Genomic DNA, 14,815 nt, shown 5'->3' on the forward strand with positions numbered 1-14,815 from the left:
AAACCCCCCTCCCCAAATAACACCCGGGGGTCCCAGGACCCCCCCCCCCCAGTCCCTCCCAGTTTCCCCAAATTTGGTTTCACACAGAAATTCTCTTTTATTGCTGCATCCACCGGGATCTGGGGGGTCCTGGGGGGGGGGGGTTTGGGGGTCTCGGGGTTTGTCCCGGGAGAGTTTTGGGGGTCCCGGGGGGTTTTGGGGGTCCCTCAGCAGATCCCACACGTTTCCCTGCGGCCGCAGCGGCGCCGCCGCAGCTCGAGGCTCCGCCGCAGCTCCTCATCCTCCTCCTGCGCCCTGCGGGGGTCGGGGGGCGTCGGGCAGGGCTGGACCCCCCAAAAAATCCCCCCGACCCCTGCCCATGCACCCCAAAACCCCCCCGAACCTCCCCGTCCCAACCCTGCAGTCCCTCCTGACCCCCGAAACGCCTCCCGGGACCCCCTGAGACCCCCCGGGACCCCTCCCCGGTGTCCCCCCGGTGTCCCCGGTGTCCCCCCGGTGTCCCCACCTGGACTCGCGGCGGTGCCGGTCCCGCACCAGCCGGTCCCGCCGGTTCACCAGTGCCACCAGTTCCTCCAGTAAGAGCTGCTCACGCTGCCGCTGCGCCGGGGGCTTCTGCCACTCTGGGGGGGGTCCCCAAATGTCCCCCAAAATGTCCCCAAAGCCCTTTGTCCCCCCCACCCTCCACCCGGTGGCTCCTTCTGTGCCCGGCACCGTCCGTGTCCCCAAATGTCCCCCCGACCCCGCCATGTCCTCCCCATCCCCCATGTCCCCGTCCCACCCTTTGTCCCCAATGTCCCCTCGTCCTCCCCTGCCCCCCGATGTGTCCCCAGTGTCCCCTGGATGTCCCCAGTGTCCCCCCGATGTCCCAATATCCCCATTCCCAATGTCCCCAGTGTCCCCTCGATGTCTCTGTGTCCCCCCAATGTCACCCACTGTCCCCCCCCATTCCCAGTGTCACATCCTCCGTCCCCAGTGTCCCCCTGATGTCCCCAGAGTCCCCTCTGTCCCCAGTGTCACCTCGATGTCCCAATGTCCCCCCGATGTCCCCTGTGTCACACCCTCTGTCCCCAGTGTCCCTTGGATGTCCCCGTGTCCCCCCGATGTCCCCAGTGCCCCCTCTGTCCCCTCGATGTCCTTCTGTCCCCAGTGTCACACCCTCTGTCCCCAGTGTCCCCTCAATGTCCCCAGTGTCCCGGCTGTCCTCAGTGTCACACCCTCTGACCCCAGTGTCCCCCCGTGTCACCCCGATGTCCCCAGAGTCCCCTCTGTCCCCAGTGTCCCCTCGATGTCCTCCTGTCTCCAGTGTCCCCCTGTCCCCAGGATGTCCCCAGTGTCCCTTGGATGTCCCTGTGTCCCCTCGATGTGCCAATGTCCCCCCTGATGTCCCCAGTGTCCCGGCTGTCCTCAGAGTCACACCCTCTGTCCCCAGTGTCCCCTCGATGTCCTCCTGTCCCCATGATGTCCCCAGTGTCACACCCTCTGTCCCCAGTGTCCCCCCTGATGTCCCCAGAGTCCCCTCTGTCCCCAGTGTCCCCTCGATGTCCCGATGTCCCCCCGTGTCCCCCGTGTCGCACCCTCCGTCCCCAGCAGCCCCCGCAGCTCCCGGCTCAGCAGCTCAAAGCGCCGCTCCAGGTCCCGCTCCTGCGCCCTGGGGTGACAGAGGGACAGGGGGACAAGGGGACAGGGGGACAAAGGGACAAGGGGACAGAGGGACAAGGGGACAGGGGTGTCACCGGGGCTGGCAGAGCCCCCCCGCAGTCCCCTCGCGGATGGCGGGGGACACAGGGAGGGGACAGAGAGAGGGGACACGGGGCGGGGGCGGCGATGTCGCCACCGTGTCGCCGCGGTGTCGCCGCGGTGTCGCCGCTGTCCCCTCACAGCAGCTGCAGCTCGTCCTGGCGCCGCACCAGCAAATTCCGCTGCTGCACCAGCGAGAACCAGTCCCGGAGCAGCCGCTCCTCGCGGGCCGGGTCCGCGCCTGGGGACACGGGGATGTTGGGGACAGTGGGGGATATTGGGGACACGGGGACGTTGGGGACATCGGGGAGAGTGGGGACACAGGGACATCGGGGACATCAGGACACACTGGGGATTGAGGGGACATTGGGGACGTAGGGGACATCGGGGGGATACTGGGGACACGGGGACGTTGGGGACATCGGGGGATATTGGGGACACAGGGACATCGGGGACATCGGGGACATCAGGACACACTGGGGATTGAGGGGACGTTGGGGAGAGTGGGGATTGAGGGGACATTGGGGACGTTGGGGACATCGGGGGGATACTGGGGACACGGGGATGTTGGGGACATCGGGGAGAGTGGGGACATCGCAGGGATACTGGGGACATGGGAATGTTGGGGACGTTGGGACACACTGGGGACATTGGGGACATCAGGACACACTGGGGATTCCGGGGACGTTGGGGACATCAGGGGGATACTGGGGACACGGGGATGTTGGGGACATTGGGGACATCAGGGGGATACTGGGGACACTGGGTATATTGGGGACATCAGGACACACTGGGGATTCCGGGGATGTTGGGGACATCAGGGGGACATCGGGGATGTTGGGGACATCGCGGGGATACTGGGGACACGGGGATGTTGGGGACATCGGGGAGAGTGGGGACATTGGGGCGATATTGGGGACATCAGGACAAACTGGGGATGCGGGGACATTGGGGACATCGGGGAGAGTGGGGACATCGGGGATGTTGGGGACATCGGGGATGTTGGGGACATCAGGGGGATATTGGGGACATCGCGGGGATACTGGGGACACTGGGTATATTGGGGACATCAGGACAAACTGGGGACATGGGGACATCGGGGACAGCAGGGACATTGAGGACATTTGGGACATTGGGGGGCATTGGGGACATCGTGGGGACACCAGGAGGACAGGGGGATATTGTGGGTTTTGTGCCCCCGGTGTCCCCATGTCCCCACGCTGTCCCCAATTCCCAAATGTCCCCAGACTGTCCCCAGTGTCCCCCGTGTCCCCAGTGTCCCCGTGTCCCCTCACCGCTGTCCATCAGCGCCCGCAGTTCCCGCTCCAGCGCCGGGGCCTGAGCGTCCAACCGGGCCTGGTCCTGCTCCAGGGCCACCAGCTCGGCCACCACCCACCGTCCCTGTCACCCGTGGGGACATTGGGGTCACCCAGGGCCACCCACTGTCCCTGTCACCCACAGGGACACCGGGGACACCCTGGGGCCACCAGCTCGGCCACCACCCACTGTCCCTGTCACCCATGGGGACACCGGGGTCACCCACTGTCCCTGTCACCCGTGGGGACATTGGGGTCACCCAGAGCCACCCTTGTGCCACCCACTGTCCCTGTCACCCGTGGGGACATTGGGGTCACCCAGAGCCACCCCAGGGCCACCCACTGTCCCTGTCACCCATGGGTGTCCCTGCCCCCCCGTGTCCCCCATTGTCCCCAGGGTCCCCCCCGTGTCCCCCCGTGTCCCCTACCCCGCTCTCCTCCTCGGGGGGCTCCGGGGGCTCTCTCGGGGTCTCTGGGGGGGGCCACGGGGGTGACCCCGGACCCCCCCGGGGGGGTCCCACGGCCGCGCCCCCCCCGCACTGACCGGCGGGGGGAGGGGCGGGGGGGGTCCCGGCGTCACCCTGGGGACAGAGGGGGGGGGGGGTCAGTGGGGGCCACCCTGGGGTGCTCAGGGGGGCTCTGGGGGGGGGGTCCTCACCTTCGGGGGGGGGTCCCGCAGGCGGGGGAGGCTCCTGGAGCGGGGGGGGGGCGTGGGGAGACCCCTCCCCACCCCCACGGGCCCGGGGGGGGGTCCGGGCCCGGCCGCCCCCTCCCCAAAGGCTGGGGGGGGGTCCTGGAGGGGCTGGGGGGAGCCCCCCCCCTTCCCAGCCGCATTTTGGGGGTCCCGGGGGGGGCTGGGCGGGGGCCCCCCCTCGGCTGGGTCAGTCTGGGGGTCCGGGGGGGGCTCCCCCTCCACGGGGGGGTCTGGGGGCGCCCCCCCCTCGGTGGGGCCGAGCTGGGGGGGGTCCCTGGGGGTCTCCTGGGACCCCCCCTCGGTGACGCTGATTTGGGGTCCCGGGGGGGTCCCGGTTTTTGTCTCTGCGGGGGTCTGGGGGTCCTGGGGGGGCTCTTGGGACCCCCCCTCGCCGTCGCTGATTTGGGGGTCCGGGGGGGTCCTGGGAGGGGTAATTTGGGGCCCCCCCTCGCTGACGTCACTCCGGGGGTCCAGGGGGGTCCCGGTTTGGGTTTCTGGGGGAGTCTGGGGGTCCTGGGGGGGCTCTTGGGACCCCCCCTCGCCGTCGCTGATTTGGGGTTCTGGGGGGGTCCCCGGGGGGGTCGTTTGTGGCCCCCCCTCACTGTCGCTGATTTGGGGTCCCGGGGGGGTCCCGGTTTTTGTCTCTGGGGGGGTCTGGGGGTCCTGGGGGGGCTCTTGGGGCCCCCCCTCGCTGAAGCCGCTCTGGGGGTCTGGGGGGGTCCCCGGGGGGGTCGTTTGGGGCCCCCCCTCGGCGATGTCACTCCGGGGGTCCGGGGGGGTCCCCGGGGGGGTCCCCAGGATCGCTCGGACCTGGCTGAGGAAGGTCATGACCCCCAGGGGGTCGGGGGTCTCCATGTCCGAGGGGTCCAGGAGCCGCGGGACCCCCAGGGCCGCGAAGGCGTCGAAGGCCTGGGGGGGGGCACGGATTTGGGGGGGGGGGGCGGTCAGTGGGGGGGGGTCTCCAGCCCTGGAGCCCCCCCGCGCCCCCCAGCCCCCCCCACGCACCCGTTTGTTGTTGCCCCGGTGGTCCCGGGGGTCCAGAGCCTCGAAGTCACTGCGGGGTTTTGGGGGGGGGACATTGGGGAGGGGTCTTTGGTCATTGGGGGGGTCCCCAAGTGGCACAAACCCCCCCCCCAATGTCCTCCCCCATTCCCAAGGGGTCCCCCCAACATCCCCGGGGTGCCCTGACCCCCCTCACCCATGGGTGCCCCCTCCGAATTGCTCCTAAACCCCCCCTCAAGGACCCCCCCCGGGTGTCCCCTCTGTCCCCTGTGACCCCCCCCAAAACCCCCAGGACCCGCCGTGTCCCCCCCAAACCCCCCAGGACCTCCCCAACCCCCCCAGGACCCCTCCCAAGACCCCCCGGACCCCCCCAGATCCCCTCATGTCCCCCCCAAATCCCCTCCCCGCCCCCCCAGCCCCTCCCCCGCCCCCCTCCCCCCCCGCGCCCCCCCCTCACATCTCTCGGGGTCTCAGCCGGTGCAGGAGGGCGCAGAACCCCAACCCGCTGCTCCAGGACCCCCCGAAATCGGTGACGGCGACCCCCCGGTACCCGGCCGTGACCCCCCGGCACCAGGCCAGGAGCGCCCCGCGACCCCCGGGGGGGTCCTGGGGGGGCACGGGGGGGGGTCAGCTCAGAGAGACCCCCCCCAACACCCTGAGACCCTCCCCAACACCCTGAGACCCCCCCAACACCCTGAGACCCTCCCCAAAACACAGAGACTCCCCCCAACACCCAGAGACCCCCCCAAAACCCAGAGACCCCACCCACACTCTGAGACCCCCCAACACCCTGAGACCCTCCCCAAAACACAGAGACCCCCCCCAACACCCAGAGACCCCCCCAACACCCAGAGCCCTCCCAAAACCCAGAGACCCCCCCCAAAACCTAGAGACCCCCCCAAAACACAGAGACCCCACCTCAACACCCTGAGACCCCCCAAAACCCAGAGACCCCCCCAAAACACAGAGACCCCCCCCAGACCCAAAATGGGGGAGGGGGAACAGCCCCAACCCACCTCCATGGGACCCCCCCCCCCTTTTTGGAGACCCCGGAGGGGGGGCACAGCACCCCCAAAGCTCTGAGACCCCCTCCAGACCCAAAATGAGGGGGGGGGTCCGCCAGAACACCCCCCACCCCCATGGGACCCCCCCCCCCCAATTCGGGGGTCCCCGAGCCCCCCGCCACTCACCGCGCTGATTTTGGGGGGGGTCTCTGGGTCCCCCCCCGGCTCCGGGGGGTCCCTCCGGGTCCCCAAATTGGGGGGGTCCCCGCTGGGGGGGGGCGCTGGGGGAGAGGAGGGTCAGGGACCCCCGGGGGGGGGTGGGCTGGTGTCACTCCCCCCCCACCCAGAGCCACCCCCGGCATTGAGGGGACACCGGGGGGGCTTGGGGACCCCTTGGGGACACCTTGGGGACATTGGGGACCCACCTCGGGGCGCGGGGGGGGCGCCCCCCGCCCTGTGCGCCCCCCCCTCGTCCTCGGGGTCGCTCTCGAAGTCCCCCAGGTCGGCCACGTCCCCGGGGGGGCTCAGGCTGGTGACACTGCGCATGTCCTCGTCCCTGGGGGGGGGACAGTGTCCCCAATGTCCCCAGGGCTGCCCGAGGGGTCCCCGAGACCCCCCCCAGTGTCCCCAAAGTCACTGTGTCCCCTCAGTGTCCCCAGTGTCCCCATTCCCCCAATGTCCCCAAGCCCCCTCACCCAACCATGGCCCCAGTGTGCCCCCAGTGTCCCCTCGATGTCCTCCCTGTCCCCAGTGTCCCCTCACTGTCCACTCGATGTCCTCCAGTGTCCCCAATGCCCCTTTAATGTCCCCCACTATCCCCAATGTCCCCCCTGTCCCTTCGATGTCCCCAGTGTCCCCCTTGTCCCCAATTTCCCTGCAATGTCCCCCCATCCCAAATGTCCCCACAATGTCCCCGATGTTCCCACTGTCCCTTCGATGTCCCCAGTGTCCCCACAATGTCCCCAATGTCCCCGATCCCCCAGTGTCTCCCCCGTCCTCAATGTCCCCCCTGTCCCCGGTGTCCCTTCCATGTCCCTGATGTCCCCAATGTCCCTTTGAAGTCCCCCCTGTCCCCAATCCCCCAATGTCCCTGCAATGTCCCCTTGTCCCCAACGTCCCCCCGGTGTCCCCAGTGTTCCCAGTGTCCCCAGTATCCCCCCTGTTCCCCCTGTCCCCGATGTCCCCAAGGTCCCCCCAATGTCCCCAATCCCCCAATGTCCCTGCAATGTCCCCGGTGTCCCCCTGTCCCCAATGTCCACAACATCCCCCCGGTGTCCCCAAGGTCCCCCTGGTGTCCCCAATGTCCCCCTGGTGTTCCCAGTGTCCACCCAATGTCCCCAGTCCCCCAATGTCCCTGCAATGTCCCCAGTGTCCCCCTGTCCCCAGTGTCCCCAATTCCCCAATGTCCCCAGTGTCCCCCTGTCCCCAATGTCCCCAATTCCCCAATGTCCCTGCAATGTCCCCCCTGTCCCCAGTGTCCCCCCTGTTCCCGCGGTGTCCCCGGTGCGTACGTGGGGTGTCCCTCCATCAGGACGAGCCCGCGCAGCCGCAGGCGCAGCGTGGCCGTTGTCACCTTGCGGCTGCGGGGGCGCAGGGACAGGGACACCGGGGTGTCCCCGAGCCCCGCCAGGCGCCCCAGCTCCAGCGGGGCCGCGGCCACCACCGAGCGCCGGCCCCGCGACTCCTGCGGGGACAGGGGGACAGCTGGGGACACCCAGGGGACATTTGGGGACACCAGGAGACACCCAGGGACTCCCAGGGAACACCCAGGGGACATTTGGGGACACCGGGGACATCCGGGGACACCCAGGGGACACCCAGGGGACATCCAGTGGACATTTGGGGACACCGGGAGACACCCAGGGACTCCCAGGGAACACCCAGGGGACATTTGGGGACACCCAGGGACTCCCAGGGGACACCCAGGGGACATTTGGGGACACCCAGGAGACTCCCAGGGAACACCCAGGGGACATCCAGGGACACCCAGGGACACCCAGGGGACATCCAGGGGACTCCCAGGGAACACACAGGGGACATTTGGGGACACCCAGGGGACATCCAGGGGACTCCCAGGGAACACCCAAGGACAGCAGGGGACACTTGGGGATACCCAGGGGATGTCCAGGGACACCCATGGGACACTTCGGGACACTCAGGGACATCCAAGGGACACCTGGGGGATGCCCAAGGACATTTGGGGACACCCGGGGGACGCCCAGAGACCCCAGAGACATCCGGTGACTCCGGTGTCACCCCAATGTCACCCCGGGGACCCCCTGGCTTCCCCCCCATTGTTTCTGTTGCTCCCCCCATCCCGTTTTTGGGTGCCTCCCCCGTTTTTGGGGTGCCCCCGCCCCCCTCACGTTGACCACGAGGAAGTTCCAGGTTTTGTCATCGAAGGCGGTGGCCTGGGGGTCCTGGGGGGGCACAGGGGGGGTCAGGGGGGTCCTGGGGGGCACAGGGGGGGTCAGGGGGTCCTGGGGGGAGCAGGGGGGGTCAGGGGGTCGTGGGGGTCAAGGAAGGGGAGGTCACAGGGGAGGGGGGGTCCGGGTTGGGGGGGGGGTCTGTGTTTTGGGGGGGGGGTCCGGGTTTGGGGGGGGGTCTGTGTTTTGGGGGGGGTCCAGGTTTTGGGGGGTCCGGGTTTTGGGGGGGGGGTCCGGGTTTGGGGTGGGTCCAGGTTTTGGGGGGGGTCCGAGTTGGGGGGGGGGTCCGTGTTTTGGGGGGGTCGCACGTACCCGGTACAGGGTCACGACCACCTCGAGGGTCTCGGGCACCACCCAGACCACCATGCCCCGCTGCGGGTTCTGGATGCCCGGCTGCCACCTGCGGGGCTGCACCCCCCGTCAGGGACCCCCAAACCACCCCTGAGCCCCCCAAAACATCCCTGAGCCCCCCGGAACCCCCAAAACATCCCTGAGCCCCCCAAAACATCCCTGAGCCCCCCGGAACCCCCAAAACATCCCTGAGCCCCCCAAACCTCCCCTGAGCCCCTCGGAACATCCCTGAGCCCCCCAAAACATCCCTGAGCCCCCCGGAACCCCCAAAACATCCCTGAGCCCCCCAAAACATCCCTGAGCCCCCCAAACCTCCCCTGAGCCCCCCAACTCCCACCTGCGGGGCTGCACCCCCCATCAGGGACCCCCAAACGTCCCCTGAGCCCCCCAATTCACCCCTGAGCCCCCCTAAACCTCCCCTGAGCCCCCCAAACCTCCCCTGAGCCCCCCAAACTTCCCCTGAGCCCCCCAGAACCCCCAAAACATCCCTGAGCCCCCCCCAAACCTCCCCTGAGCCCCCCAATTCACCCCTGAGCCCCCCGGGACCCCCCAAACCCCCAGGACCCCCCACCTTGGAGCAGACCCTGCGCTGCCGCCGGCTCCACACCACGGTCAGTCTGTCGGGGGTCCTGGGGGGGCGGGGGGGTCAGGACCCCCGGGACCCCCAAATTCACCCCCCACCCAAAAATCCCCCCCGGGACCCCCAAATTCACCCCCCCCACCCAAATCCCTCCCCCGGGACCCCCAAATTCACACCCCCAAACCCCCCGGGACCCCCAAATTCATCTCCCACCCAAATCCCCCCCCCCCGGGACCCTCAAATTCACCCCTCCACCCAAAAATCCCCCCCCGGGACCCCCAAATTCACACCCCCCCACCCAAATCCCTCCCCCGGGACCCCCAAATTCACACCCCCCCCACCCAAATCCCCCCCCGGGACCCCCAAACTGAGCCCCCTCCCCTCCCCCACCCTCGGAGGGGGGGTCGCGGCTAAATTTGGGGCCGGGGGGGGAAACCGGACACCCCCGGGGGGGGAGGGGAGGGGGGGTTCGCCCCCCCCCCGGGGTTATTTTTAGCCCGACCCCATTTATGGAGATTTTTAACTCAAAATGAACCCGGGGGGGAACTTTTGGGGTGTCCTGGGGGGGTCCCCAAGGATTTTAGGGGTGTGGGGAGGGGGGGGCGCTGATTTGAGGGGTCCCGGGGGGGGGGTTGGGGGTCCGAGGGTCTCTGAGTTTTTTTTGGGGGGGTGTCTCAAAGACTTGGGGGTTCCCGGGGGGGTTTTGGGGTCTCTCCCCCACTTTTGGGGGGGGTCTCAGAAAATTGGGGGGGGTCCCGTGGGGTTTTTTATTAGGGGGGGTGGGGAGATCCCATGAATTTGGGGGGAACCCTGAATTTGGGGGGAACCCTGGAAGAATTTGGGGGCTCCCACGGATTTTAGGGGGGGTCCTGGGGATTTGGGGGTGGTCCCGGGGATTTGGGAGTGCCCGGGGGGGGTCACTGGGATTTGGGGGTGGTCTCTGGGATTTGGGGTGTCAAGGGGGGGTCCCGGGGATTTGGGGTGGTCCCGGGGGAGGTCCCGGGGATTTGGGGGGGTGGTCTCAGGGATTTGGGGGTGGTCCTGGAAATTTGGGGCTGCCTGGGGGGGGTCCCGGGGATTTGGGGATGCCCGGGGGGGTCTCTGGGATTTGGGGGTGGTCTCTGGGATTTGGGGTGTCGGGGGGGGTCCCGGGGATTTGGGGGGGTGGTCTCTGGGATTTGGGGTGTCGGGGGGGGGTCTCCGGGATTTGGGGGTGGTCCCGGAGATTTGGGGGTGCCCTCCGGGATTTGGGGGTGCCTGGGGGGGGGTCTCTGGGATTTGGGGGTGTCCGGGGGGGGGTCCCGGGGATTTGGGGGTGCCCGGGGGGGTCTCTGGGATTTGGGGGTGGTCCCGGGGATTTGGGGGGGTGGTCTCAGGGATTTGGGGGTGGTCCCGGGGATGTCCCGGGAATTTGGGGGTGCCCGGGGGGGGTCTCAGGGATTTGGGGGTGTCCGGGGGTGCCCTCCGGGATTTGGGGGTGCCCGGGTGGGGTCCCGGGGATTTGGGGGTGCCCGGGGGGGTCTCTGGGATTTGGGGGTGGTACCGGGGGGGGTCCCGGGGATTTGGGGGTGCCCTCCGGGATTTGGGGGTGCCCGGGGGGGGGCTCAGGGATTTGGGGGTGTCCGGGGGGGGTCTCCGGGATTTGGGGGTGTCCGGGGGGGGTCCCAGGGATTTGGGGGTGCCCTCCGGGGTTTGGGGGTGCCCGGGGGGGTCACTCACCAGCCGCCCCCCCCCTCGAGCAGCAGCTCCTCCAGGCGCGCCTGGAAGCGAACCTTGGCCGCGCGCTTCCCCGCGCGCTGCAGCCGCTTCCAGACGCTCCCCATGGACCCCCAAAAAATCCCCAAATTCCCCCCGGGGGTCCCCAAAATCCGCCCCGCACCCCCCTCCCCTCCCCCACTCCCGCCACCGCCCGATCGCGACTGTCGCGACAGCTCCGCCCCTCCCCCCCCCGTGGGAAATCCGAGAGGGGGGAGGGGCCGCCCCTCCCCCACCCCCCAGCGCGGCCCCTCCCCCCCCCCCGGGAGAATTTGGGGTGAAATCCGCGGGTTTGAGGTTTTGGTTCCCATTTCGTCACCGAATCGAGGATTTTATCCCAAATCCGTTTTATAGAAAATCCCTTTTGCGCCAAATTTTATAGCAAATCCCCTTTTATCCCAAATTTATATCAAATATTAAATTTTTTTATCCCGAATCTATTTTATATCAAACCTTTTTATACCAGATTTTATATCAAATCCCCTTTATCCCAAATTTATTTTATATCAATTTATATGCACTTTATCCCAAATTTATTGCATCCAATCTTTTTATCCCAAATTTTGTATCAAATCCTTTTATCCCAAATTTTGTATAAAATCCTTTTATCCCAAATTTTATATCAAATCCTTTTAACCCAAATTTATTTTATATAAAATCCTTTTATCCCAAATTTTATATGAAACCCTTTTAACCCAAATTTATTTTATATAAAATCCTTTTATCCCAAATTCATTTTATATCAAATACTTTTTATCCCAAGAATCATTTTATATCAAATCCTTTTCTATAAAATCCCTTTTATATCAAACCTTTTAATATCAAATCCCTTTTATACTGAGTTCTTTAATATAAAATCCCTTTTATACCGAATTCTTTAATATAAAATCCCTTTTATACCGATTTTTTCTCTATAAAATCCCTTTTATACCGATTTTTCTCTATAAAATCCAATTTTTACCAAACCCTTTACCCCAATTCACACCAAATCCACTTTGTGCCGATTTATTTCCTACAAAAATCCCATTTTTTGCCCCATTTTCAGCCCAGCATTCACCGGTATTTAACCCTTTACACCCCCCGAACCCGTTTCACACCGGAGCCTCCGTCCCGGTGGCACCGGGGGGGCCCGGGATGTCCTGGGAGGGTCCCAGGGGGGCTCGGGGTGTCCCGGGGGGGTGCCCGGTGTTACCGGGGGGGGCCCGGGGCGTCCCGGGAGGTCCCGAGGTGTCCCGGGGAGCTCAGGGATGTTACCGGGGGGGGGTCCGGTGTCACCGGGAAGCCTCAGGACGTCCCGGGGGTGTCCCGGGGGTGACCGGGGGGATCCCGGGGTGTCCCAGGAGGGCTCAGGGGTGACCGGGGGGGGTTCCCGGTGTTACCGGGGGGTGGTCCGGGATGTCCCGGGGGGGTCCCAGGGGGTGCCCAGTGTCACTGGGGGGGGCTCGGATTATCCCGGGGTGTCACCGTGAAGGTCCGGTGTCACCGGGGGGGCTCAGGGTGTCACCGGGAGCACTCGGAGCATCCCGGAGAGGGGTCCAGCGTCACCGGGGCCACTCAGGGTGTCCCGGGGAGGGGTCCGGTGTCACCGGGGCCACTCGGGGCGTCCTGGGGAGGGGTCCGGTGTTACCGGGGGGTGCCCGGTGTCACTGGCAGGGGGCTCGGATTATCCCGGGGTGTCACCAGGAAGGTCCGGTGTCATCGGGGGGGCTCAGGGTGTCACCGGGGGCACTCAGGGTGTCCCGGGGAGGGGTCCGGTGTCACCGGGAGCACTCGGGGCGTCCCGGGGGCGCAGCCGGGGGGCTCCAGGTCCCGCAGGCCGCGCAGGGCGTGGGCGCAGTCCCACACCAGGCGGCAGAGCCGCGCGCTGCCGTCCACGGAGCCGGTGCGGGGCAGCTCCCGGGAGGCCCAGAGCAGCTTCTGCAGCAGCGCCGCCCGCGCCGCCGCCACCGCCGCCGCACCGGGGCCGCCGGGGCACGCGGCACCGGCACAACCGGGACAGGCGGGGAACGCGGCCCCGGAACCGGCAGAACCGGGACACGCGGCCCTGGCACCGGCAGAACCGGGACAAACGGCCCCGGCACCGGCAGAACCGGGACACGCGGCCCCGGCACCGGCAGAACCGGGACACGCGGCCCCGGCGCCGTCGCCCTCAGCCCCGGTGGCCCCGGGAGCCGCTCCCCGCCCCGCCGCCGCCGCCGCCTCGCCGCGCCGGGGCCGCGGAGCTGCGGGGGAGGGGAGGGAGGGGGTGAGGGGAGGGAGCCCCTCCCCAACTCCGGCAGGGTTTGAGGGGGGGGCGCAGATTTTGGGGTTCTCCCCCTCCCCCCCCCTACCCCAAAATGGGTTTGGGGCCAAAACTCCCAAATATTTGCAGCCCCCCCCACCCCCCCCGAAATTGCCGCCCTCGGCATCTTCTGTTCCGGGTTCGTCCCTTCCCCCACCCCCAAAATCCACAATTCCCCCCCAAATTCCCCTCCCCCACCCCCCAATTGTTGTTTCCTCCCCCCAAAATCCTCATTTCCCACCCCAGCTCCTCCCCCACCCCCCAAATTCCCCATTCCCGACCCTCCCCGTCCCTCCCCCACCCCCCAAATTCCTCTTTCCCCCCCAAAATCCTCAATTCCCCTCCCTCACCCCCAAATTCCCCAATTTCCCCCGAATTTCCCCCAAATCCCCAACCCCCCGTACCGTTCCCCTCCTCGGGCTCCTGGCAGCTCACGCACAGCAGCCGCTGCTCCTTGTCCTGCAGCAGAATCGTCTGCGGGGGGCACCGGGGGCGTCACGGGGCACCGGGACCCCTCCGGTACCCCCCAAATACCGGGGGGGGTCCCAGTCCCTCCCCCTCCCTCCGTTCCCAATCCCAGGAGGGTCCCCGGTGCTGTTCCCGGGGGCTTCCCGGTGCCGTCCCGGGGGGTTCCCGGTGTTCCCCCGGGGGGTTCCCGGTGTTCCCCCGGGGGGGTTCCCGGTGTTCCCCCGGGGGATTCCCGGTGCTGTCCCGAGGGGTTCCCGGTGTTCCCCCGGGGGGTTCCCGGTGTTCCCCCGGGGGGTTCCCGGTGCTGTCCCGAGGGGTTCCCGGTGCTGTCCCGGGGAGTTCCCGGTGTTCCCCCGGGGGGTTCCCGGTGTTCCCCCGGGGAGTTCCCGGTGTTCCCCCGGGGGGTTCCCGGTGTTCCCCCGGGGGGTTCCCGGTGTTCTCCCGGGGGGTTCCCGGTGCCGTCCCGGGGGGTTCCCGGTGTTCCCCCGGGGGGGTTCCCGGTGCTGTCCCGGGGAGTTCCCGGTGTTCCCGGTGTTCCCCCGGGGGGTCCCGGTGCTCGCCGCTCACCCCGCACTCCGGGCAGCAGCTCCCCAGCATTCGGTACCCCCGCAGCAGCAGCGCCCCCATGGCCCGGCTCGCCCGGTCCAGCCGCTCCCGCCGCGCCTCGGCCTCGTCCGCGCCTGGGGGGGAACCGGGGGGCGGTCACGGTTACCGGGGGGCGGTCACGGTTACCGGGGGGGGGTCCCAAACCACGGGGAGGGCTGGTTAAGGGGGCTGGGATGAGCTGAGGGGGACTCGGAGGGGCGGGAAGGGGCACGGGGGGTTCCCGGGAAGGTCCCGGTGGCGGGGGGGGGGGTCCGGGGTGAGTCCCGGTGCTGAGGGGGGATCCCGGGGGTCCCGCCGGTGCCTCACCGCCGTTCAGCGCCATGGCCGCTGCGGAGACGGCGTCGCGCAGGAAATGACGTCACAAAAGCCACTCGAGACCGGGCAAACAGCGACGCGGGATTGCGAAATGAGCTCCGGGCGCCAAAATCAGCCCCACGGTCCGCCGGTGAAACGGGGTCCGGGCCCCCTTGCGGCGTACATTTGCATAACCCCGCCTCTCTCCCTCCACAGACCCCGCCCCTCATTTCTCGAAATCGGATTGGCCGCTGGCGCTCTCTATTTACATTCGCTCCGCCCACCAGTTCATTTGCATATC

General features: G+C 67.6%; 2 protein-coding genes across 2 annotated transcripts; both read right to left on the bottom strand.

Annotated features, from left to right (window-relative positions):
- Positions 1-35: 35 nt before the first annotated feature.
- Positions 36-11,025, bottom strand: LOC146764873 (EH domain-binding protein 1-like protein 1). Its single transcript, XM_085563659.1, has 15 exons — positions 10,830-11,025; positions 9,102-9,159; positions 8,492-8,587; positions 8,021-8,173; positions 7,265-7,437; positions 6,179-6,309; positions 5,940-6,034; positions 5,207-5,355; positions 4,753-4,801; positions 3,883-4,656; positions 3,033-3,138; positions 1,879-1,978; positions 1,575-1,648; positions 506-620; positions 36-294 (listed from the first exon to the last, which is right to left on the bottom strand). The coding sequence occupies exons 1-15, from the start codon at positions 10,931-10,933 to the stop codon at positions 207-209; spliced, it is 2,265 nt and encodes a 754-aa protein (XP_085419785.1). The 5' UTR covers positions 10,934-11,025; the 3' UTR covers positions 36-206.
- An 829-nt stretch (positions 11,026-11,854) lies between these two features.
- LOC144247924 (protein ZNRD2) lies at positions 11,855-14,588 on the bottom strand. Its single transcript, XM_085563945.1, has 4 exons — positions 14,527-14,588; positions 14,182-14,294; positions 13,551-13,620; positions 11,855-13,087 (listed from the first exon to the last, which is right to left on the bottom strand). Exons 1-4 carry the CDS (start codon positions 14,540-14,542, stop codon positions 12,582-12,584), a joined length of 705 nt encoding a protein of 234 aa, XP_085420071.1. The 5' UTR covers positions 14,543-14,588; the 3' UTR covers positions 11,855-12,581.
- Between the last annotated feature and the right edge of the window lie 227 nt (positions 14,589-14,815).

Source organism: Lonchura striata, chromosome 31 (genome assembly GCF_050655825.1).
Source record: "Lonchura striata isolate lonStrDom1 chromosome 31, ASM5065582v1, whole genome shotgun sequence".
Lineage (NCBI taxonomy): Eukaryota > Metazoa > Chordata > Aves > Passeriformes > Estrildidae > Lonchura > Lonchura striata.

Bases quoted from the DNA above. Each gene is read 5' to 3' on its own strand.
- LOC146764873 (XM_085563659.1), bottom strand. From the start codon at position 10,933: ATGGGGAGCGTCTGGAAGCGGCTGCAGCGCGCGGGGAAGCGCGCGGCC. The intron at 4,802-5,206 runs GTGAGGGGGGGG...AAAACCCCGCAG, and splicing joins CGGCTGAGACCCCGAGAGAT to TGACTTCGAGGCTCTGGACC. The intron at 4,657-4,752 runs GTGCGTGGGGGG...GCCCCCCCCCAG, and splicing joins ACCGGGGCAACAACAAACGG to GCCTTCGACGCCTTCGCGGC.
- LOC144247924 (XM_085563945.1), bottom strand. The intron at 13,621-14,181 runs GTGAGCGGCGAG...TGCCCCCCGCAG, and splicing joins GCTGCTGCCCGGAGTGCGGG to ACGATTCTGCTGCAGGACAA. The intron at 13,088-13,550 runs GTACGGGGGGTT...CCTCCCCCGCAG, and splicing joins GGAGCCCGAGGAGGGGAACG to CTCCGCGGCCCCGGCGCGGC.